The following is a 25456-nucleotide window of genomic DNA, read 5'->3' as shown; positions in this document are numbered from 1 at the left end:
TTTCCCTCAGTCCATCATCTTTGATGAGGTTGACCTGACAGATGCGAGCGTGGCCGAATCCAGCACTAAGAACGTCAACAATAGTTTCACTGTGGGTCCCTTCTATCTATTTCTTTCTTTCTTTAGCCTACTTTTTCTGTCCGTCTTTCTATATTTACAGTACCAGTCAAAAGTTTGGACACACCTACTCATTCAAGGGTTTTTCTTTATTTTACTATTTTCTACATTTTAAAATATTAGTGAAGATCAAAACTATGAAATAACATGTATGGAATCATGTAGTAACCAAAAAAGTGTTAAACAAATCAAAATATATTTTATATTTTAAATTCTTCAAAGTAGCCACCCTTTGCCTTGATGACAGCTTTCCACGCTCTTGCCATTCTCTCAACCAGCTTCATGAGGAATGCTTTTCCAACAATCTTCGAAGGAGTTCCCACATATGCTGAGCACTTGTTGGCTGCTTTCAATTCACTCTGCGGACCAATTCATCCCAAACCATCTAAATTGGGTAGAGGTTGGGTGATTGTGGAGGCCAGGTCATCTGATGCAGCACTCCATCACTCTCCTTCTTGGTCAGATAGCCCTTACACAGCCTGGAGGTGTATTTTGGGTCATTGTCCTGTTGAAAAACAAATGATAGTCACACTAAGTGCAAACCAGATGGGATGGCGTATTGCTGCAGAATGCTGTGGTTGCCATGCTGGTTAAGTGTGCCTTGAATTCTAAATAAATCACTGACATTGTCACCAGCAAAGCACCCCGACACCATCACACCTCATCTTCCATGCTTCGCGGTGGGAACCACACATGCGGAGATCATGCATTCACCTACTCTGCATCTCACAAAGACACAGCGGTTGGGACCAAAAATTTCAAATCTGGACTCGTCAGACCAAAGGACAGATTTCCACCAGTCTAATGTTCTTGGCCCAAGCAAGTCACTTCTTATTATTATTAATGTCCTTTAGTAGTCTCCTCTGAACACTTGATGTTGACATGTGTCTGTTACTTGAAGTCTGTGAAGCTTTTATTTGGGCTGCAATCTGAGGTGCAGTTAAATTTTATTAACTTCTCCTCTGCAGCAGAGGTAACTCTGGGTCTTCCTTTCCTTTGGCAGTCCTCATGAGAGACAGTTTCATCATAGCGCTTGATAGTTTTAGCGACTGCACATGAAGAAACTTTCAAAGACCTTGACATTTTTGGGATTTACCTTCATGTCTTAACGTAATGATGATGGACTGTCATTTCTCTCTGCTTATTTGAGATGTTCTTGCCATAATATGGACTTGGTCTTTTACTAAATAGGGCTGTCTTCTGTATACCACCCCTACCTAACACAACTAATTGGCTGAAACGCATTAAGAAGGAAAGAAATTCCACAAATGAACTTTTAACAAGGCACACTTGTTAATTGCAATGCATTCTAGGCGACTACCCCATGAAGCTTGTTGAGAGAATTTCAAGAGTGTGCGAAGCTGTCATCAAGGCAAAGGGTGGCTACTTTGAAGAATCTCAAATATAAAATATATTTGTATTTGTTTAACACTTTTTTGGTTACTACATGATTCCATACGTGTTATTTCATAGTTTTGATGTCTTCATTATTATTCTACAATGCAGAAAATAGTAACAAAAAAACAAAAAAACTTGAATATAGTATAGGTGTGTCCAAACTTTTGACTGGTACTGTATGTCTTTCTGTCTCTTGGCTACTGTCTAGCCATATATCAGCCCTGTGTTGGCCGTGGTCATTCTAACCTAAGGGTCATCATCATGTGGTCATGCGGTGGTCAAACGACCAAACTGCAGGATGAACACCACTAAAAGTGTTGCGGTGTGTTTATAGGTTGCCTTTGGGGTCGTTTCACCATAAAAAGCAAATGAAAGAGGATTTCGACACCCGCCATCTGATTTGTTCTGAAATTGTTTTGGTTGTTGGAAACGGATAAGTTTAGCATTCCTGCAAAATGATTTTGTTGAAGTATAATCCCCACGCCAATCCCACCCCAACAACAAGTATTTAGTATCAGTTCTCTGTTTGACAAGTTGAATGGAGCTGTAGATTAAATCATTTATGATGAAAGTGCACAGTGATGAGTTTGATGCTCATTTCCAATAAATATTGAGGGTTTTGTTCTGGTGACATGATGATTTGATGCTTGGCTGCCGTTTGACAAGTAAATAATCTCGCTCCTTTGTCCATAATAATCTGATCATGTAAGCTTATACCTGCACTGTATCTGCAAGTTTTTGGCCAGAGTGCACGTGCCAAGACCGGAGTGGGCACATTTACTATATAACGCAACATGTTTTGTAACAAAACCATCAGTGGAGTTAAAAATAATATGGAAACCAATTTAAAGTGGTGCGTAGCCTAGTGGTTAGAGTGTTGGACTAGTAACCGAAAGGTTGCAAGATCGAATCCCTGAGCTGACAGGGTACAACATCTGTCGTTCTGCCCCTGAACAAGGCAGTTAACCCACTGTTCCTAGGCCGTCATTGAAAATAAGAATTTGTTCTTAACTGACTTGCCTAGTTAAATAAAGGTAAAATGAAAATTAATTAAAAAAAGCAAGATTCACCTATTTTGAATGGCATATTGTTTTTGTGCATCTCTGAGCGATGTTCTATTTAGACCCTGGGTCATTTCATGTTTATCTGAGCTATTGCCGTTTAAAGAAACTACACTATGAAACAAAGATAAAAGACAAAGAATGATAGTAAAAAGCTTTGGAGCACCTTCAATGACATTTTGGGTAAAAAAAAATACACTCAGCTCCATTATTCATTGAATCAGATGATTATGATGATTTTTTCAATGGCAAGATTACCAAACTTAGGCATGACATGCCGGCAACAAACGCTGAGACTACACTTCCAAGTATATCTGACCAAATTGTGAAAGACACAAATTGTAATTTTTAATTCCGTAAAGCGAGTGTGGAAGAAGTGAAACAATTATTGTTGTCTATGAACAATGACAAGCCACCGGGGTCTGACAATTTGGATGGAAAATTACTGAATATAATAGCGGACAATATTGCCACTCCTATTTGCCATATCTTTAATTTAAGCCTACTAGAAAGTGTGTGCCCTCTGGCACGGAGGGAAGCAAAAGTAATTCCGCTATCTAAGAATAGTAAAGCCCCCTTTACTGGCTCAAATATCTGACCAATCAGCCTGTTACCAACCTTTTAGTAATGTTTTGGAAAAATTGTGTTTGACCATATACAATGCTATTTTACAGTAAACAAATTGACCACAGACTTTCAGCACACTTATAGGGAAGGAAATTCAACAAGCACTTAAACTGAGAGACTGAGAGAAATTGATGATAAAAATATTGTTGGGGCTGTTTTGTTAGACTTCAGTGTAGCTTTTGACATTATCGATCATAATCTGCTGCTGGAAAAAGTGATGTGTTATGGCTTTACACCCCCTGATATATTATGGATATATATTATTGTGGATAAAGAGTTACCTGTCTAACAGAACACAGAGGGTGTTCTTTTAATGGAAGCCTGTCCAACATAATCCAGGTAGAATCAGGAATTCCCCAGGGTAGCTGTCTAGGCCCCTTACTTTTTTTCAATCTTTACTAACGACATGTCACTAAATCTTATAATGAATCATGTGGAAATTCAGCAAGTTGACGTGACTAAACTGCTTGGAGTAACCCTGGATTGTAAACTGTCTTGGTCAAAACATTGATACAAAAGTAGCTAATATCGGGAGAAGTCTGTCCATAATAAATTGGCTCAGAACAGGGCAGCAAAGCTGGCCCTTGGAAGTATACAGTAGAGGTCGACCGATTAATCGGAATGGCCGATTAATTAGGGCCGATTTAAAGTTTTCATAACAATCGGGAATCGGTATTTTTGGACACCAATTTGGCCGAAAACCCCCCCAAAAAACAACATTTTTTACACCTTTATTTAACTAGGCAAGTCAGTTAAGAACACATTCTTATTTTCAATGACGGCCTAGGAATGGTGAGTTAACTGCCTTGTTCAGTGACAGAACGACAGATTTTGGACCTTGTCAGCTCGAGGATTCAATCTTGCAACCTTAGGGTTAACTAGTCCAACGCTCTAACCACCTGCTTTACATTGCACTCAACCAGGAGCCTGCCTGTTACGCGAATGCAGTAAGAAGCCACGGTAAGTTGCTAGCTAGCATTAAACTTATCTCATAACAAACAATCAATCAATCATAATCACTAGTTAACTACACATGGTTGATGATATTACTAGTTTATCTAGCGTGTCCTGCGTTGCATATAATCGATGCGGTGCCCATTCGCGAAAAAGGACTGTTGTTGCTCCAACATGTACCTAACCATAAACATCAATGCCTTTCTTAAAATCAATGCAAAGAAGTGTATATTTTTAAACCTGCATATTTAGCTAAAAGAAATACAGGTTAGCAGGCAATATTAACCAGGTGAAATTGTGTCACTTCTCTTGCGTTCATTGCATGCCGAGTCAGGGTATATGCAACAGTTTGGGCCGCCTGGCTCGTTGCGATCTAATTTGCCAGATGACATAAGATTGAAGGTTGTGCAATGTAACGAGAATATTTAGACTTATTGATGATTAGATAAAATACGGAACGGTTCCGTATTTCATTGAAAGAATAAACGTCTTGTTTTCAAGATGATAGTTTCCCGGATTCGACCATATTGATGACCTAAGGCTTGTATTTCTGTTATAATTAAGTCTATGATTTGATAGAGCAGTCTGAGTGATGGTAGGCACCAGCAGGCTCATAAGCATTCATTCAAACAGCACTTTCGTGTGGTTTGCCAGCTTTGTTTTTGCATTATTTAATCCAAATTGAACATGTTTCATTATTTATTTGAGGAATTAATTTTATTGATGTATTATATTAAGTTAAAATAAGTGTTCATTCAATATTGTTGTAATTGTCATTATTACAAATAAATGTAAAAAAACAATCGGCTGATTAAACGGTATCGGCTTTTTTCGCCCTCCAATAATCGGTATCGGCGTTGAAAAATCATAATCGGTCGACCTCTAGAACACAGAGAGCAAACATTAATAATATGCATGTGAATCTCTCATCGCTTAAAGTGGAAGAGAGATTGACTTCATCAGTACTTCATCAGAGGTTTTGACAAGCTGAATGCACCTATCTGTCTGTTTAAACAGCTCAGACACCCATGCATACCCCACAAGACATTCCATCAGTGGTCTCTTCACAGTCCCCTAGTCCAGAACAGACTATGGGAGGCGCACAGTACCACCTACAGCCATGACTACATGGAACTCTATTCCACATCAGGTAACTGATGCAAGCAGTGGAATCAGTTTTAAATAACATATAAACATTACACCTTATGGAACAGCGTGGACTGTGAAGCAACATAAACATAGACACATGCACACACACATGTACACATGGATTTTGTGTTGTAGATATATGGTAGTGGAGTGTGGGCATGAGGGCACACACTTCGTGTGTTGTGAATTCTGTAATTAATGTATTGTAATGCTTTTAAAATTGTATCACTGTGTTAATTTTGCCAGATCCCAGGAAGAGTAGATGCTGCCTTGGCAGCAGCTAATGGGGATCCATAAAAAATACAATTTGATGAAAAAGTTTGCATTTGAATCAGTGACCAGGTAAAATAGCCTAATTTCTCAGAGATCAAATTATATTTAAACAAAATCATGTTGCAGGAATGCTCATCTTATCTGTTTCTAACTGTTTCTAAAAGATTTCAGAACGATCTGAGATGGTGGGTGTCATGGCTTGATGAAATGATATGGAACAACCCTTTGGACTCATTTACATTTAATAACTGGGTGGGGCTGTGTTAGTCAGTGAGTATCCGGAAGTGGCGGCTTTGTGTTTGTGTGTGTGTGTGCGTGCATGTCTGTGCATGCGTGAAAGAGAATGTTGACAGTATGCGAATGCGTCCACAGAGCTGCATTTTCTGTGTTGAGGTTAATTCCTCCTGCTCTATTTCTATTGGTTTCTCACGCTGGCTGGAGTGGAGCTCTCCTAGTCTCTTGTTGATGACAGCCCAAACCCAAGCAGACCTGGGTACAAATACTATTTGAAATAGTTTCTAATACTTTAGTTTTGCTTGATTTAACTTGACTGCTGCAATGGAACCAATAGAATAATCACAAACTATCTGGCACTCCAGGTAGCCTAAAGCAAACACTCAAACTATTTGGAAGATTTCAAATAGTATCTGAACCCAGGTCTGAGCTCAGGCGAAGGTGGTCTTTCAGTTCCAGACAGCCAAATTAAGTACTTGCCTTTCACCGCCTGTCTCTCTGTGTTGTAAAGAGGGGCTGCTTTGTGGCCTTCAACACCCCCACTCACACCCCTCCCTCCACTCCAGCCCCCTGTGTGGGATCGCCTTGACGACAGGAAGTTTATATATGTGAGTCAGAGAACAGAGGCAGGCGGATGGGGGAGGGGCCTGCACCACGGTTCCCTGCTCTCTCCCAGTAAGAGACCACTAAGCTGGCTAGGCTAACAGAGCTAACAGCCGAGTGGGGAGAGAAGGAAAACCCTCCTGGAACACCTTCCACTACAGGGATCCACAGAAGGAAATGACTAAGAGAATTCTGGGAATTCTCTGCTGGCTAGAACACTCAGACTACGGGAAAAAAGGAACAAAAGCCAGGCAGTAACGGAAGGTACCTCTTTCGGGACTCCGGAGTGAGAGTCCTTGGGCCAGTTTTTAGATAAGATAGGAGAACTCTACGCCAGCCACGTAGAACTGTTTGTCATTGCTTCGTCAGGAGGACTTCAGGAAAGGAGTGGGAGACTGCAGCCGGTAGAGCCAGTGACTTGCTGTCAAGGAGTAAATAGTGATAGTACAGCTCCTAGACCTGGACCTGACCCATTCTCTCCCAACCCCAGACCAAATATAGCAGAGCACACTCAGCACAGTCTGGAGAAGAAGAGAGGAGAGGGGGAGAGAGAAGGAGAACCACCGGAGCCAAATTTGACTGGACTTCACGCTGGAAGTAAGGCAGAAGAATGTCAGGAATGAGAGTGTGTGGGGGAGCACAGAGACGTGTGTTAGTGGTGCGCGGGTCGGCTGTTTGTTCACCCTCACCTGCCTTCAATTGCTAATAACCCATCTGTAACCGCCGACTATGTGACAAAGTGAAAATCTGTGGCTGAAGGGTGGGTGGCGGGCGGTTGTATAAAGAGAAACAATACTTGAAAAAAACATACATTTATAATTATTGTTCAATTTCTATTGGCTACATGTAGTTTTTTCTCTCTACTATTTTAGGCTCTGGTATTAGTGCATGAGCCTAAGCTTTAGGGCTTAACTGTACCAAATAGCCTACATCGCCAAATAATTAAAAAGTTACCGTCAGTCCACGGAAATGTTATTCAATAAGACGAAAGCTGCGAAAGGAAAGTTGAAAAAAGAGAAGGGAGGGCCAGAAAAGTAATGTTTGGGAAATATTTGGTGAAGTGGTAAAAAAGGATCATGTGTGATGTCGACAGTCACAAGACGGGACTTCAAATAGGCCTATGGCATGTCAATGGAACTGTAGTCTACTGTTTAGATGGGTTAAATGGAAACTGAAATCTGGGCGGGCCCCCGAGTGGCTCAGCGGTCTAAGGCAGTGCATCTCAGTGCTAGAGGTGTCACTACAGACACTGGTTCGACTCCAGGCTGTATCACAACTGGCCGTGATTGGGAGTCCCATAGGGCGGCTCACAATTGGCCCAGCACTGTCCAGTTTAGGGTTTGGCCGGGGTAGGCCGTCATTATAAATAATCATTTGTTCTTAACTAACTTGCCTAGTTAAATAAAATAACAATTACAAAAATGGACTGTAGGTCTATCACCTCTCACATAGCCTTAATAATAATAACTCCTGCAGAATTAAGCATTTCTTGCAGTAAAATGATACACCAAATGTAGGCAAAATTTGGACTTGGGAACAGGAGTGGAGAAACATGATTTCTTTCCTACTGCTTCTTGAGAGAACGCAATGCTCAGTTAGATACCATCTGTAGATGTGCTGTCTTCATCATAAAATCATCACAAATGCTGATAGTATTTCAAGCTTATAAAATATGCATCGAAGTCAAACTGAAATCTTATGAGAAACACGTTGGGTAGTTTTCACAGCTTTCTTTTTCAAACAGATGACATTTTGTACAGAAAATCTTTCCAAGTCTCTAAATGTCTTTGCTATGCAAAAGATAACAGAGAACTTTACCGATGTCAACAAGATTGAAGCATTCATTCTATCGATCTATTACATTATTCTGTTGAGAAAGAGTTTATTTAGTCTTCTAGGGCAGCATATAATGACAAAAGATAAGGTACATAATAATTATAGACAAGTTGACCCTCAAATAGCCTACCAAAATGTTTGAAATTATAAGCAGAAACATATCTAAAATCAGGAACAAAAAAATCCTGCACCCTGTCAAATCGTTCTGCAGTCTTTGTCAAATCGTTCTGCAGTCAGCATTTTCTATATTTGCGGGTTATGGTTGGATGCGGGCCTCCAGATTTTCACTTTATCACATATATTTGGGCGGTTGCGGATGGGTTATTAGCAATTGCGGACAGGTACGGGTGAACAAACAGCTGACCCGCGCACCACTAGCTCACTTACACTTTATCAGTGCTGTATCTTCTCTCCATCTCTCTATAGTAGGGGTCTCCAACCATGTGCTAGATTAGGGTTGGGGTGAAAACCTACAGGACAGTAGCTCTCCATGAACAGGGTTGGAGAGCCCTGCCAATAGCCTAGAAGTGTCTAGTGCACGAGTCAAACTCATTCCACGGAGGGCAGAGTGTCTTCGGGTTTTCGCTCCTTCCTTGAACTTTATTTATGAATTAAGGTCACAAATTAAGGAACTCCCCTCACCTGGTTGTCTAGGTCTTAATTGAAAGGAAAAACCAAAAACCAGCATACACTAGGCCCTCCATGGAATGAGTTTCAAACCCCTGCTCTAGTGGGTAAGCCATGCATTGTCCGCTCACTTTTTGGCATACACAGTGATGGCGTCCCAAATGGCACCCTATTCCCTACATAGTGTGCTACTTTTGAACAGAGCCCCATGTGCCCAGGTCAAAAGTAGTGTTCTATATAGGGAATAGGGTTCCATTTGGGACACAACCACGGTGTATGCCCGAGTGTGTGGACAACTCATTGTTGGACTGCCAGTGCGTGTGTATTACATCAGCCTTTTTAGATATAGGCAACTGTGCTTTTTGAGGGCCTTTCGCTTTAAGTAGGTGCGTGCGTGTGTGCGTGCGCCATAGACTTACATAGACAACTCTAGTAGTTTAAAGTCTGTTTTACCATGGACAGCGCCATTGAAGAACTTCCTATAGGTTAAGTAAGGATCACATAATTCCATCCTCGTCGTCAGAAGGGATCAGCCAATAAATTATACTCTAAAGCAAACATTCCATAACTGCAGGTGGTAGTACAGTGTATTCGGAAAGTATTCAGACCCCTTGACTTTTTCCACGTATTGTTACATTACAGCCTTATTGTAAAATGGATTAAATTGTTTTTTTCTCCCTCATAAATCTACACACAATACCCCATAATGACAAAGCAAAAACTGTTTTTTATAAATATTTGCAAAAGAACAAGAAGAAAAAAACCCACTGAAAAATCCCATTCACATAGGTATTCAGACCCTTTACTCAGTACTTTGTTGAAGAACCTTTGGCAGCTATTACAGCCTTGAGTCTTCTTGGGTATGACGCTACAAGCTTGGCACATCTGTATTTGGGGAGTTTCTCCCATTCTTCTCTGCAGATCCTCTCAAGCCCTGTCAGATTGGATGGGGAGCGTCTCTCCACAGGGTTCAAGTCCGGGCTCTGGCTGGGCCACTCAAAGACATTCAGAGACTTGTCACGAAGCCACACCTGCGTTGTCTTTGCTATGTGCTTACGGTCGTTGTCCTGTTGGAAGGTGAACCTTCACCCTAGCCTGAGGTTCTGAGCGCTCTGTAGCGGGTTTTCATCAAGGATCTCTCTGTACTTTGCTGTTTCCCTCGATCCTAATAATCAAATCAAATTTTATTTGTCACATGCGCCAAATACAACCTTACAGTGAAATGCTTACTTACAAGCCAATAAGCAACAATGCAGTTTTAAGACAAGTAAGAAATAAGAAATTAAAGTAACAAGTAGTAACAAGTAATTAAAGAGGAGTAAAATAACAATAGCGAGGCTATATACCGGGGGTACCAGTACAGAGTCAATGTGCGGAGGCACCGGTTAGTCGAGGTAATTGAGGTAATATGTACATGTAGATTAAAGTGACAATGTATCGATAATAAACATTTACATTACATTTACATTTAAGTCATTTAGCAGACGCTCTTATCCAGAGCGACTTACAAATTGGTGCGTTCACCTTAAGACATCCAGTGGAACAGCCACTTTACAATAGTGCATCTAAATCTTTTAAGGGGGGTGAGAAGGATTACTTTATCCTATCCTAGGTATTCCTGAAAGAGGTGGGGTTTCAGGTGTCTCCGGAAGGTGGTGATTGACTCCGCTGTCCTGGCGTCGTGAGGGAGTTTGTTCCACCATTGGGGGCCAGAGCAGCGAACAGTTTTGACTGGGCTGTGCGGGAACTGTACTTCCTCAGTGGTAGGGAGGCGAGCAGGCCAGAGGTGGATGAACGCAGTGCCCTTGTTTGGGTGTAGGGCCTGATCAGAGCCTGGAGGTACTGAGGTGCCGTTCCCCTCACAGCTCCGTAGGCAAGCACCATGGTCTTGTAGCGGATGCGAGCTTCAACTGGAAGCCAGTGGAGAGAGCGGAGGAGCGGGGTGACGTGAGAGAACTTGGGAAGGTTGAACACCAGACGGGCTGCGGCGTTCTGGATGAGTTGTAGGGGTTTAATGGCACAGGCAGGGAGCCCAGCCAACAGCGAGTTGCAGTAATCCAGACGGGAGATGACAAGTGCCTGGATTAGGACCTGCGCTGCTTCCTGTGTGAGGCAGGGTCGTACTCTGCGGATGTTGTAGAGCATGAACCTACAAGAACGGGCCACCGCCTTGATGTTAGTTGAGAACGACAGGGTGTTGTCCAGGATCACGCCAAGGTTCTTAGCGCTCTGGGAGGAGGACACAATGGAGTTGTCAACCGTGATGGCGAGATCATGGAATGGGCAGTCCTTCCCGGGAGGAAGAGCAGCTCCGTCTTGCCGAGGTTCAGCTTGAGGTGGTGATGCGTCATCCACACTGATATGTCTGCCAGACATGCAGAGATGCGATTCGCCACCTGGTCATCAGAAGGGGAAAGGAGAAGATTAATTGTGTGTCGTCTGCATAGCAATGATAGGAGAGACCATGTGAGGTTATGACAGAGCCAAGTGACTTGGTGTATAGCGAGAATAGGAGAGGGCCTAGAACAGAGCCCTGGGGACGCCAGTGGTGAGAGCGCGTGGTGAGGAGACAGATTCTCGCCACGCCACCTGGTAGGAGCGACCTGTCAGGTAGGACGCAATCCATGCGTGGGCCGCGCCGGAGATGCCCAACTCGGAGAGGGTGGAGAGGAGGATCTGATGGTTCACAGTATCGAAGGCAGCCGATAGGTCTAGAAGGATGAGAGCAGAGGAGAGAGAGTTAGCTTTAGCAGTGCGGAGGGCCTCCGTGATACAGAGAAGAGCAGTCTCAGTTGAATGACTAGTCTTGAAACCTGACTGATTTGGATCAAGAAGGTCATTCTGAGAGAGATAGCGGGAGAGCTGGCCAAGGACGGCACGTTCAAGAGTTTTGGAGAGAAAAGAAAGAAGGGATACTGGTCTGTAGTTGTTGACATCGGAGGGATCGAGTGTAGGTTTTTTCAGAAGGGGTGCAACTCTCGCTCTCTTGAAGACAGAAGGGACGTAGCCAGCGGTCAGGGATGAGTTGATGAGCGAGGTGAGGTAAGGGAGAAGGTCTCCGGAAATGGTCTGGAGAAGAGAGGAGGGAATAGGGTCAAGCGGGCAGGTTGTTGGGCGGCCGGCCGTCACAAGACGCGAGATTTCATCTGGAGAGAGAGGGGAGAAAGAGGTCAGAGCACAGGGTAGGGCAGTGTGAGCAGAACCAGCGGTGTCGTTTGACTTAGCAAACGAGGATCGGATGTCGTCGACCTTCTTTTCAAAATGGTTGACGAAGTCATCTGCAGAGAGGGAGGAGGGAGGGGGAGGAGGATTCAGGAGGGAGGAGAAGGTGGCAAAGAGCTTCCTAGGGTTAGAGGCAGATGCTTGGAATTTAGAGTGGTAGAAAGTGGCTTTAGCAGCAGAGACAGAAGAGGAAAATGTAGAGAGGAGGGAGTGAAAGGATGCCAGGTCCGCAGGGAGGCGAGTTTTCCTCCATTTCCGCTCGGCTGCCCGGAGCCCTGTTCTGTGAGCTCGCAATGAGTCGTCGAGCCACGGAGCAGGAGGGGAGGACCGAGCCGGCCTGGAGGATAGGGGACATAGAGAATCAAGGGATGCAGAAAGGGAGGAGAGGAGGGTTGAGGAGGCAGAATCAGGAGATAGGTTGGAGAAGGTTTGAGCAGAGGGAAGAGATGATAGGATGGAAGAGGAGAGAGTAGCGGGGGAGAGAGAGCGAAGATTGGGACGGCGCGATACCATCCGAGTAGGGGCAGTGTGGGAAGTGTTGGATGAGAGCAAGAGGGAAAAGGATACTAGAAACAGATAAACATAAACAGAGATAATAAACAGAGAATAGCATCAGTCCTACCGCTTGCCATGCAGTAGCAGAGAGAACAGTCTATGACTAGGGTGGCTGGAGTCTTTGACACCTTTTATGGCCTTCCTCTGACACTGCCTGGTATAGAGGTCTTGGATGGCAGGAAGCTTTGCCCCAGTGAATTACTGGGCCGTACGGCCGGAGGCCGAGCAGTTGCCATACCGGGCAGTGATGCAATCAGTCAGGATGCTCCCAATGATGTACGTAGCTGTATAACTTTTTGAGGATCTGAGGACCCATGCCAAATATTTTCAGTCTCCTGAGGGGGAATAGGTTTTGTCGTGCCTTCTTCACGACTGTCTTGGTCTGCTTGGACCATGTTAGTTTGTTGGTGATGTGGACACCAAGGAACTTGAAGCTCTCAAACTGCTCCACTACAACCCCGTTGATGAGAATGGGGGCGTGCTCTGTCCTCCTTTTCCTGTAGTCCACAATCATTTCATTTTTCTGGATTACGTTGATGGAGAGGTTGTTGTCCTGGCACCACACGGTCAGGTCTCTGACCTCCTTCCTATAGACTCATTGTTGTCGGTGATCGGGCCTACCACTGTTGTGTCATCAGCAAACTTAATGATGGTGTTGGAGTCGTTCCTGGCCATGCAGTCATGAGTGAACAGGGAATAAATGAGGGGACTGAGCACGCCCCTGAGGGGCCCCTATGTTGAGGATCAGCGTGGCGGATGTGTTGTTACCTACCCTTGTTACCGGCCCATCAGGAAGTCCAGGATCCAGTTTCAGAGGTAGGTGTTTAGTCCCAGGGTCCTTAGCTTAGTGATGAGCTTTGAGGGCACTATGGTGTTGAACGCTGAGCTGTAGTCAGTGAATAGTAGTCTCACATATGTGTTTTTTTGTCCAGGTGGGAAAGGGCAGTGGGGAGTGCAATACCGATTGTGTCATCTGTGGATCTGTTGGGGTGGTATGCAAATTCTGGGATAATGGTGTTGATGTGAGCCATGACTAGCCTTTCAAAGCACTTCATGGCTACAGACGTGAGTGCTATGGGTCGTTAGTCATTTAGGCAGGTTACCTTAGTGTTCTTGGGCACAGGGACTATGGTGGTCTGCTTGAAACATGTTGGTATTACAGACTCAGTCAGGGAGAGGTTGAAAATGTCCGTGAAAACACTTGCCAGTTGGCCAGCGCATGCTCGGAGTACATATCCTGGTAATCCGTCTGGCCCTGCGGCCTTGTGAATGTTTGACCTGTTTTAAAGGTCTTACTCACATCGGCTATGGAGAGCGTGATCACACAATCGTCCGGCACAGCTAATACTCTCATGCATGTTTCAGTATTATTTGCCTCGAAGCGAGCATAGAAGTAATTTAGCTTGTCTGGTAGGCCCGTGTCACTGGGCAGCTCGCGGCTGCACTTCCTTCCTTGTAGTTTGTAATTGTTTGCAAGCCCTGCCACATCCGACAGGCGTCACAGCCGGTGTGGTGTGATGGGATCTTAGTCCTGTATTGATGCTTTGCCTGTTTGGTGGTTCGTCTGAGAGCATAGCGGGATTTCTTACAAGCTTCCGGGTTGGAGTCCCGCTCCTTGAAAGCGGCAGCTCTACCCTTTAGCTCAGTACGGATGTTGCCTGAAATCTATGGCTTCTGGTCGTGGTATGTACAGTCACTGTGGTGACTTGATGCACTTATTGATGAAGCCAGTGACTGATGTGGTGTACTCCTCAATGCCATCGGACTAATCCCAGAACATATTCCAGTCTGTGCTAGCAAAACAGTCCTGTAGCTTAGCATCTGCTTCATCATTTTATTGACAGAGTCATTGGTGCTTCCTGCTTTAGTTATTAGCAGGAATCAGGAGGATAGAATTATGGTCAGATTTGCCAAATGGAGGGTGAGGGAGAGCTTTGTATGCATCTCTGTGTGTGAAGTAAAGGTGGTCTAGAGTGTTTTCCCTCTGGTTGCACATTTAACAAGCTGGTAGAAAGTTGGTGAAATGGATTTAAGTTTCCCTGCATTAAAGTACCTGGCCACTAGGAGCGCCTCCTCTGGATGAGATTTTTCCTGTTTGCTTATGGCCCTATACAGCTCATTGAGTGCGGTCTTAGTGCCAGCATCGGTTTGTGGTGGTAAATAGACAGCGACATTGAATATAGATAAACTCTCTTGGTGAGTAGTGTAGTCTACAGCTTATCATGAGATACTACCTCAGGCGAGCAAACCTTGAGACGTTTAGATATCATGCACTAGCTGTTGTTTACAAATATACATAGACCGACACCCCTTGTCTTACCAGAGGCTACTGTTCTATCCTGCTGATACATTGTATAATCCGCCAACTGTATGCTATTCATGTCATCGTTCAGCCACGACTCGGTGAAACATAAGCTTATTAATTTTTTTTAATGTCCTGTTGGTAGGATATACGTGCTTGTAGTTCGTGTTTTTTTATTATTCAATGATTGTACCTTGGCTAATAGAACCGATGGTAAGGGCAAATTACTCACTCACTGTAAAGGCAAATTACTCACTCATCACGGGATCCTTACAAGGCACCTTGACCTTTGTCCTCGATGTCTCATTCTCTTTCTCCTGCGAATGACGAGTTAAGGGCCTTGTCGGTTGTCTGGAGTAAATGTCTCTCGTCCGACTCCTTAAAGATAAAGTTGTCTTTCAGTACGAGGTGAGTAATCGCTGTTCTGATTTCTAGAAGTTATTTTCGGTCATAACATGTGGCAGAAACATTATGTACAAAATTAGGAGACCGTAAAACGTCAGCCATTCTATCCGGTGCCATCATCATCATCATTAGTCTACTTGCATCTGAAAAACATCCCCATAGCATGATGCTGCCACCACCGTGCTTCACCGTAGGGATGGTGCCAGATTTACTCCAGATGTGATGCTTGGCATTCAGGCCAAAGAGTTCCATTGTAGTTTCATCAGACAAGATAATTTTGTTTCTCATTGTCTGAGAGTCCTTTAGGTGCCTTTTGGCAAACTCCAAGCAGGCTGTCATGTGCCTTTTACTGAGGAGTGGCTTCCGTCTGGCCACTCTACCATAAAGGCCTGATTGGTGGAGTGCTAAAGAGATGGTTGTCCTTCTGGAAGGTTCTCCCATCTTCACAGAGGAACTCTGGAGCTCTGTCAGAGTGACCGTCGGGTTCTTGGTCACCTCCCTGACCAAGGCCCTTCTCCCCCGATTGCTCAGTTTGGCCAGGCAGCCAGCTTTAGGAAGAGTGTAGGTGGTTCCAATCTTCTTTCATTTAGGAATGATGGATGCCACTGTGAGCTTGGGGACCTTCATTGCTGCAGACATTTTTTGGTACCCTTCACCAGACCTGTGCCTCGACACAATCCTGTCTCGGAGCTCTACGGACAATTATTTCGACCTCATGGCTTTGTTTTTGCTCACACATGCTCTGTAAACTGTGGGACTTTATATAGACAGGTGTGTGCCTTTCCAAATCATGCCCAATCAATTTAATTTACCACAGGTGGACGCTAATCAAGCTGTAGAAACATCTCAAGGATGATTAATCGACACAGTTTGCACCTGAGCTCAACTGGTCTGAATACTTATGTTATAAAAATAATGTTTTTCCTTTGTCATTATGGGGTATTGTGTGTAGAATGTTGAGGGGGAAAAAATATTTTATCCATTTTAGAATAAGGCTGTAACGTAACAAAATGTGGAAAAAGGGAAGGGGCCAAGAATACTTTCCGAATGCACTGTATACCAAAATTGGCTTTATACCTGTTCAAACAACACACTCCAGGTGGCAGTATGCACCCTTACAGTTTGTTTACCAACTCATAGAAGAAGAAATGGACTACTTTAAAATGGAGATGGCCTCAATGGTCCCCCATGGTGTCACAGATGCCATAATGTGACAGATGCAAAGAGGAGAAGTCTTACTAAGTCTATAGTGTGTGTGTGTGGGTGGATGGGCCATCTTAAGTGCGTGCGTGTTTGCGGTGCTGGTCTCTGGGAGAGAGGAAAGGCGTGCAACTATTTTTATCCATCTGGGAACAGGAGCCCCTTTGTGAAGAAGCTGTGGAGGAAAGGAAATGGACGTCCGCTCTGTGGAAATAGCGCTACTTATCCACATTCATCCACATCCTCTGACCCAATCAATCTATCAATACATACACACAAGCACAGACTTCACAACGTTTCCAAAAACATTGTACATCTAATAAAGCTGATACACAATACACAGGCACGTTCACCCTCACACACGTCTTTGTGTCACATTTGTGTACACACACATACTCAAGTTGGCCCATCAACTCAGTCAGAGTGCCAAAGCATGGGACTGGATGTGCTTCCTCCTCTGTTTTGTATTCCTGGCCACATGGCATTGCACAACCACTGGTTTCATTTCTCTGAGCACTTGGTGTGTCTTGCGCTCTCTCTCACTCTCTCTTTCTGTCAAGTGATATTTGTCTTGTCCTCTCTCTGTGTAGATCATCACTCCTTGTCGCCGGCTGATTCTGTGTGCAGAGAACAGGAAAGAGATGGAGGACTGGATGGCAGCCCTGAAGAGCGTTCAGAACAGAGAACACTTTGAGGTGAGGGCAAGGTCACAGAGTCAGGGGTAAGAGGTCAAGGGTCACTCTTCTCTACCTGTCTTCTCATCCAATCCCAGGGTAAGTCCCATTAATCTCTCCTTCCTCTTGAAGTGTGCGCTCATTCACTACTCCACACAAATGGAAAAGCATTAGATTGGTGTAGGCATGGGCTAGAGGGAGATTCCATGTACCAGTCATTTCCTTCCAAATCCCTGAAGGTATGTGATGCACACTTTGGTAAGCAGAGATACCTGGGACCCCCCTCCCCCAAAAAAATTGACCGCTGGACTCTACTCTCCTAGCCTAGACACTTGTGTGGAAGGAAAGGAGAAGCGGTCAGTTGTCCAACTGAATGTGTTCAACTGAAATGTGTCTTCCGGGAAAGGATACATACGACAGGTATAAGTAATATGGTAGTAGCAACGATTTGACCTTTAGTAGGTTACAGTGGTTCTTCCTTTAAAAGTTTTGAGCTCCTGCCGTGACCATTAGTGGCAGATGGTGGCATTCTGTCATTGCACCACCCTATCACTAGGACGAGTTAGAATGCTAATCTATCGGTAGTCTAAACTGTGGCACAAATGGACTATCTTTTCGTAAATGAATGGAGGTGTTTTCAGTCTGAGTCTCTTCTCTGGCACTAGAGTCCTGCATCAGGGAACAACAACAAAAAACTGTTGGTGGTCCTGTAGTTAAGAGAGAACTTGGGTAAATACAATGGCGGAATTTCACTTGACATGTGGATGTTCGAAAAATAGGCACTGCGGGCTTTTGGTTTCTCTCCCTCTTAAAAACAAATAAATAATTCTAAATAACAAATTGGCTTTATTTATAGATTTTTTTGAGACTTACTATATAACGTATTGGATCACAAAAAAAATACAACTTTTCCATTAGCGTGTAATTTAACAATAAAATGGACTGATGGGGATGTGGACATACTCGATATACATATCCCGGAAGAAAGAAATGATCTCACTCCAGTACATTTAATAGAAAGTTGGCAAAAATAGTTAGATCTTGCTACCATGGAAAGGAAAATAGCTGTCTATTTGTGGAAAAATCACCCTGATTAACTCTTTAGTCACATCACAGTTGAACTGTTTGCTTATGGTTTTTCCTACACCTAGCGACCTATTTAAATTATATGAGAATGGCAAACCAGACAAAATTAAAAGGGCCTATTGTCTCAAGAATGGCCTTTTTCCCTTTATTCAGATTACATCTGCTCACTTTCAGTTATTTGACTTCTTTTTAAACAAGCCAAAGAAAGTTAGTTGCAATTTCAGTTTAATCCACCAGAAAAGACAAATAATACAACAAATATTGTGGTTAAATTCAAATATACTAATTGATCAAAAAAGCTTTAGCAATTGGAACCTTTATCAAGTGGAAGGGGGAAAAAGTAAGGAACTTGTCTGTTGGCCCAGCATTAAAGACCAAAATTGGTCAATGAAAATTGTGATAAATAAAAATATATACCAGTTTCATTTAAGGACCAAAAAATTGACAGCTGTGCCATTATAATTTGCAAAATAGTTGGGAGGAGATTTTTGATGTACCGATTCCATGGCACATGGTTTATGAATTGACACGCAATTTCCCATTCCTCCTAAAAGCCCTAATCTGCTCACTTAAATGAATAGTGATCCTGGTCATTGTTATAGCATAATCAAAGTGAGGACAATCAGTAGTACTCCTCACCCCGCCCCAAACTCCACCCTTAAAACCTGTTGTGACTCGGGGGCAGTATTTTCATTTTTGGAAAAAAAACGTTCCCGTAGTAAATGGGATATTTTGTCAGGACAAGATGCTAGAATATGCATATAATTGACAGCTTAGGATAGAAAACACTCTAACGTTTCCAAAACTGTAAAGATATTGTCAGTGAGTATAACAGAACTGATGTTGCAGGCGAAAGCCTGAGAAAAATCCAACCCGGAACTGCCCCATATTTTGAAAGCGCTACGTTCCAATGAGTCCCTATTGAGCTGTGAATGGGCTATCAACCAGATTACACTTTCTACGTATTCCCCAAGGTGTCTACAGCATTGTGACGTAGTTTTACGCATTTATGTTGAAGAATAGCCGTAGCCGGCTACGTTGCGCAAGTGGTCACCTGATGCCCCCAGAGAGATTCTCGCGTAAAATACAGAGGTAGCCATTACTCCAATCGGTCCTACTGAAAAACGAATTGTCCCGATGGATATATTATCGAATAGATATTTGAAAAACACCTTGAGGATTGATTATAAACAACGTTGTTTAGAATCAATCCTCAAGGTGTTTTTCACATATCTATTCGATGATAAGTCACTCGTGGCAGTTTGGTTTCTCCTCTGTTCAAAATGGAACAATGCACGCACCTGGAGATTACGCAATAGTTTCGACGGAGGACACCGAGCGGACACCTGGTAAATGTAGTCTCTTATGGTCAATTTTCCAATGATATGCCTACAAATACGTCACAATGCTGCAAACACCTTGGGGAAAAGACAGAAAGTGTAGGCTCATTCCTTGCGCATTCACAGCCATATAAGGAGACATTGGAACACAGCGCCTCAAAAATCTGGCTCACTTCCTGTATGAAATTTCATCTTGGTTTCGCCTGTAGCATTAGTTCTGTGGCACTCACAGACAATATCTTTGCAGTTTTGGAAACGTCGAGTGTTTTCTTTCCAAAGCTGTCAATTATATGCATAGTCAAGCATCTTTTCGTGACAAGATATCTTGTTTAAAACGGGAACGTTTTTCATCCAAAAATGAAATACTGCCCCCAGAGGTTCAAGAGGTTAAGAATACAAAAGAATCCATCCAGCCTTGATAGGCTATCAGCAGGACAATAGACTCTTACCGAGTCCACCAAACACATTGTTTGCTAACCAAATCTGGATGGATCCATAACGAATTACTATGGGAGTAAATATCACTGAATGACAGAAGTATTGCAATAAAGTAGGCTAATGAAGGAAACAAAGTGTTGCTTACTGGAACACCCAAAGTCATCCAATTGTTATAATATGATTTGAAGCAATAGCCTACCCGCGTGTGGTCAACTATTTCAGCACCGTTTCGCGCTGCTCTGAGACAAGCATGGGGACTGGTCTTGATAAATCAATGAGATTGTTATTTTCACTGAATCTCCGTTTGGGTATTGGTTAGCCTAAAATTAGGGTGTGGAAATGTTATGATTATTTTGTTCTTCACTCGCAGTCACTTAGTAGCCTACTCCCGATCGGTCACGTTGTACAGCTCCATATTTTCCTAACTGAAACCCTGAGGGTTTCATTTTTCTTGGAATAATATTAAATCAAATTAATTAAGCTACATTTTTTAAAATCAATAAATACTATGTCTTTACAAAAAAAGGTTTTAAATTCTCTTGTACAGCCAATATTGACATTTTATTTCACCTTTATTTAACCAGGCAAGTCAGTTAGGAACAAATTCTTATTTTCAATGACGGCCTAGGAACAGTGGGTTAACTGCCTTGTTCAGGGGCAGAACAACAGATTTGTACCTTGTCAGCTCGGGGGTTTGAACTTGCAACCTTCCGGTTACTAGTCCAACGCTCTAACCACTAGGCTACCCTGCCGCCCCAAACAGTCAAATGCTTCTCAAAGATGCCCTCTGGTGGCCAAACTAGCACTAACTAGCATTAGAATTCTGTGGCAGCCCGCAATCTGTGCTGCAGTACGATGCAACTTTTAAAAGTTTCGCCGTATACATTTTTTTAGCAAGGCAATAACGATATCTACGCTATTGTCTGCACTGGGTTTCTTAACCCTGATCCTGTTGGACTGACAGGGGTGCACGTTTTTGTTATAGCCCAACACTAACACGCCTGATTTCAACTTCTTAAGCCTTTGATAAGTTGAATCAAGTGTAGCCTATTAGTGGTGGGTAAGAAGATGGACATAAATCCTATCCTCTGTGGGAGGATATCCCAAATGGGACCCTATTAGGATATCCCAAATGGGACCCTATTTCCTATAAACTGCGCTACTTTTGACCAGGGCCCTGCAACACAGGATGAAGAAATCCTGAAATGAGTAGTGGTTATTAACGGGGATGATTTAGGGCTTATTTCCCCTCTCTTGTCTCCTCTGTTCCCATCCCAGTCCACCCAGTATAGCATGGATCACTTCTCTGGGATGCATAACTGGTACGCCTGCTCCCACGCCCGCCCCACCTACTGCAACGTGTGCCGCGAGGCCCTGTCCGGAGTCACCTCGCACGGACTGTCCTGTGAAGGTACGTACCTCTCTGTACACATACACACTGCCCTGGCTATATGCCAGCTAAAGGTCTTCACGGATCCACCTGTACCTGAATATCTGAGACCCAATCCGACCCAAGCGGGTCTGGATCTACAGGTCTGATCTGATATGATTGTCATGGATGTTGGGTATGTGTAATGTTAATTGACTTGTCTGGAAGATTGGAACGCGAATGGAGACACTATGCGCGAGACAGAGACGGTGCACACGAAAGAGAGACTGGTGGAATGCTGCGTCACAGTGTGTGAAGGTGCATCTGTGTGTCTGTCTCTTTGGCTGTGTATGTGTTTGTCAATCTGATGCGTTTCTCCTTCTCACAGTGTGTAAGTTCAAGGCCCACAAACGTTGTGCTGTCCGAGCGACCAACAACTGCAAATGGACTACTCTGGCATCCATTGGGAAGGACATCATCGAAGATGAGGATGGGGTGAGTGAGTAAGGGGTCAATTTAGCATTTTCCCCACTAATGGTTGAGGTTAGGATTGGGGAAGGGGAAGCTGAACCTAGATCTGTACCTAGGGGAAACTTCACCCCGGAGCTGTGTGAGGGCTCCTCAAAAATAAGGCTAGAGATGTCCCCTGTACCCCAGCTAGAGAGAAGTGCAGTGTTGCCGGTTTATTAAACATCATTGTACGTTATGCAAAGTATACATCAAATATGTCGAACAGTATAAATAAAAAAAAGCATGCAACATTAAAAAACTGGTAAAACAATCCATAATATCCTACATGCACAGTGTATCAAGAAATGGCATATACGTATAGGCTATATAGACTCACTTCAATCAATGATTTGTTGAATATATTGATTATAAGGCCTTGCCTTTATAATCAATATATTCAACAAATCGTTGATTACAAGTAGTAGCCTATAGTGCCATTGTCCACTATTCCTACTGTTAAAGACGTCTGAAATTATACCTACAACAGGGACTATCAGTTTGTTCTCAAAGCGAATCCTCATTCACTACTAGGTAAACACTCACTGCCCTCACTCTTTCACTCACTCACACTGCGGTGACATGTCATTGGGTGCAGAACATCATCCTGTGGGAACAAAGAACTAAAATCACAGGTGTAGTGTGTACAAAGCAGGACAGGGCTTGGTTTTGTACTGTGCAGTGATATTTGAGAGTTAAGAGGATGCTGTTCAGACAAACACACCAGAAAGGAACTTTTTGTTTACATGACTAAATATCTAAAGTCAGTTTTCTAATGTTTTTATCATATAAAGTATAAAACTGCTGGAATAATATGGCACTGTGTTAGTTATGTGAAGAAACATTTACACTGAACATGCATCCCTGTTAGTGAGCATTTCTATGCCAAGATCGTACATCCACCTGACAGGGGTGGCCTATCAAGAAACTGATTAAACAGCATGATCATTACACAGGTGCACCTTGTGTTGGAGACTATAAAAGGCCACATTAAAAGTTGTAGTTTTGTCACACAACACAATCCCACAGATGTCTCAAATTTTGAGGGAGAATGCAATTGGCATGCTAACTGCAGAAATATCCACCAGAGCTGTTGCCAAATAATTTAATGTAATTTTTTCTAACATAAGCCGCCTGAATCACAGGTTCAACAGTACAGGGCAGATGGCAGACAGCGTGTATGGCGTCGTGTGGGCGAGCGGTTTGCTGATGTTACTGTTGTGAACAGAGTGCCCCATCGTGGCGGTGGGGTTATGGTATGGGCAGGCATAAGCTACAGACAACAAACACAATTGCATTTTATGGATGGCAATTTGAATGTACAGAGATACCATGATGATACCATGATGATATCCTGAGGCCCATTATCGTGCCATTCATCCGCCGCCATCGCAAGGATCTGTTCACATTTCCTGGAAGCTGAAAATGTCCCAGTTCTTCTATGGCCTGCATACTCATCAGACATGTCACCCATTGAGCATTTTAAGGATGCTCTGGATCAATGTATACGACAGTGTGTTCCAGTTCCTGCCAATATCCAGCAACTTTGCACAGCCATTGATGAGGAGTGGGACAACATTCCACAGGCCATAATCAACAGCCTGATCAACTCTATGAGAAGGAGATGTTGCGCTGCATGAGGCAAATGGTGGTCACACCAGATACTGACTGGTTTTCCGATCCACGACCCTACATTTCTTTTTAAAGGTATCTGTGACCAACAGATGCATATCTGTATTCCCAGTTATGTGAAATTCATAGATTAGGGCCTAATGAATTTATTTCAATTGACTGATTTTGTCACGTTCGTCATAACGAGGGGACTACATTAACGTGATTGGAATACATTTTTATTTTATTTAACGAAGAACACTTAAACAAACAAGACGCTATAAACAACTAGTGCTGACCTGCAACTAAACCAAAATGGAAATGGCAACCTAAATAGGATCCCCAATCAGAGACAACGATAAACAGCTGTCTCTGATTGGGAACCAATTCAGGCTACCATAGACCTACATATACCTAGACATACCAAAACCCTATAGATATATAAAAAGCCCTAGACAAAACAAAACACACATACCACCCTCATCACACCCTGACCTAACCAAAATAATAAAGAAAACAAAGATAACTAAGGTCAGGGCGTGACAGATTTACTTAAATGAACTGTAACTCTGTAAAATGTTTGAAATTGTTGTTTATATTTTTGGTTCAGTGTATATTCCCTTTGGTGCAAATTGTTGTCTTATGGGCAAAGGTTGGTTGCGCTCTCTCTCTCTCTCTCTCCCTCTCTCTCTCTCAATACTAAATGCTTTATTGGCATGAGAAGTGTAACCACATAGTGTTGCCAAAGCAAACATATATAAACATATTAAGTCAATGATGACAGAAATAAATACTTACTGAATAATAACAGTGACTTCTCCCTCACTGCAGATCTCTATGCCTCACCAGTGGCTGGAGGGCAACCTGCCAGTTAGTGCTAAGTGTACAGTGTGTGACAAGACGTGTGGCAGTGTCCTCCGACTGCAGGATTGGCGCTGCCTCTGGTGCAAGGCCATGGTGAGTCTGCATGCGTGTCCATGCATGCATATTTGGGTGGTGCTTCTTTGGGTTAAGTGCAAATCAGGTAAGTGCAAACTTCATTACTACTATGCCACAATACAGTAGTAATGCACTTTTGTTTCTGCATGCACTGACTTATGACGTTTTCACAACAGTCACAAGGCCATTGTACTTATCAGGTTGTGGACTGTACATACTTGCCGTAATGCTCTGTGTAGTGTGACCTAAAATAAAGTGTGTGTGTGTCGATGTCCAGGTGCACACGCTGTGTAAGGAGCAGCTGTCCACTAAGTGTCCCTTGGGGCAGTGTAAGGTTTCGGTCATCCCCCCCACAGCCCTCAACAGCATCGACTCCGACGGTGAGTTCTGCTCCTCACTTCTTCTCCGGGGCCAAGTTTCCCCTAGGTACAGATCTAGGATCAGATCAGGGGCAACTTCACATACACCTGTCTTTGTGGGTGAACAGGACATTTCGGGATGTCAGCCTGATAGGCCTGGGTTGTGTTCATTAGACCTAGGATTCCAAAAATTGGTTGGAAGACTCCAGGAATCAGAAGGGAATAAGCACGGTTTTATTAAGCACGGTTTTTGCTTAACGATAAAAAATATGCCCTTTCTTATTAGATATTAGGGGCTGGTTTCCCAGACATAGATTAAGCCTAGTCCTGAACTAAAAAGCACGCTCAATGGAGATTCTCCATTAATCTGTGTCTGGGAGACCGACCCTAGAAGTTCAGGTGTGTGCCAGAGTCTGGTACAGAGGTTAAAGCCCCCGACTCCGGACCTTGTTTATCCTCATGAATATGGGGGTTTGGGGCTGTTCCTGTTTGTGGCCTTCTATGTGCCAGTCATTGGTCCTCATCTGCCTGTCATTGGTTCTCATTGTTCATCATCTGCCTGTCATTGGT

General features: G+C 43.4%; 1 protein-coding gene across 10 annotated transcripts in view; it reads left to right on the top strand.

Annotated features, from left to right (window-relative positions):
• The window catches only part of LOC115106762 (diacylglycerol kinase delta), a 151588-nt gene that overhangs the window by 61951 nt on the left and 64181 nt on the right, over window positions 1-25456 (top strand). For 8 of the 10 annotated variants that reach the window (XM_065008080.1, XM_029629816.2, XM_029629815.2 and 5 more), the window contains 6 exons: window positions 11-91; window positions 17154-17258; window positions 21380-21512; window positions 21859-21965; window positions 24420-24545; window positions 24805-24907. In XM_065008080.1, coding sequence (XP_064864152.1) covers window positions 11-91; window positions 17154-17258; window positions 21380-21512; window positions 21859-21965; window positions 24420-24545; window positions 24805-24907 — 655 coding nt within the window. Of the gene's footprint in view, window positions 1-10; window positions 92-6924; window positions 7014-17153; window positions 17259-21379; window positions 21513-21858; window positions 21966-24419; window positions 24546-24804; window positions 24908-25456 lie in introns of those variants that run through there. The other 2 variants (XM_029629822.2, XM_029629821.2) reach the window with 2 other exon arrangements.

This window comes from Oncorhynchus nerka, linkage group LG23, assembly GCF_034236695.1.
Source record: "Oncorhynchus nerka isolate Pitt River linkage group LG23, Oner_Uvic_2.0, whole genome shotgun sequence".
NCBI lineage: Eukaryota > Metazoa > Chordata > Actinopteri > Salmoniformes > Salmonidae > Oncorhynchus > Oncorhynchus nerka.
Note: the sequence above shows the minus strand (reverse complement) of the source record. Positions and strands in the feature narration are given on the sequence as shown.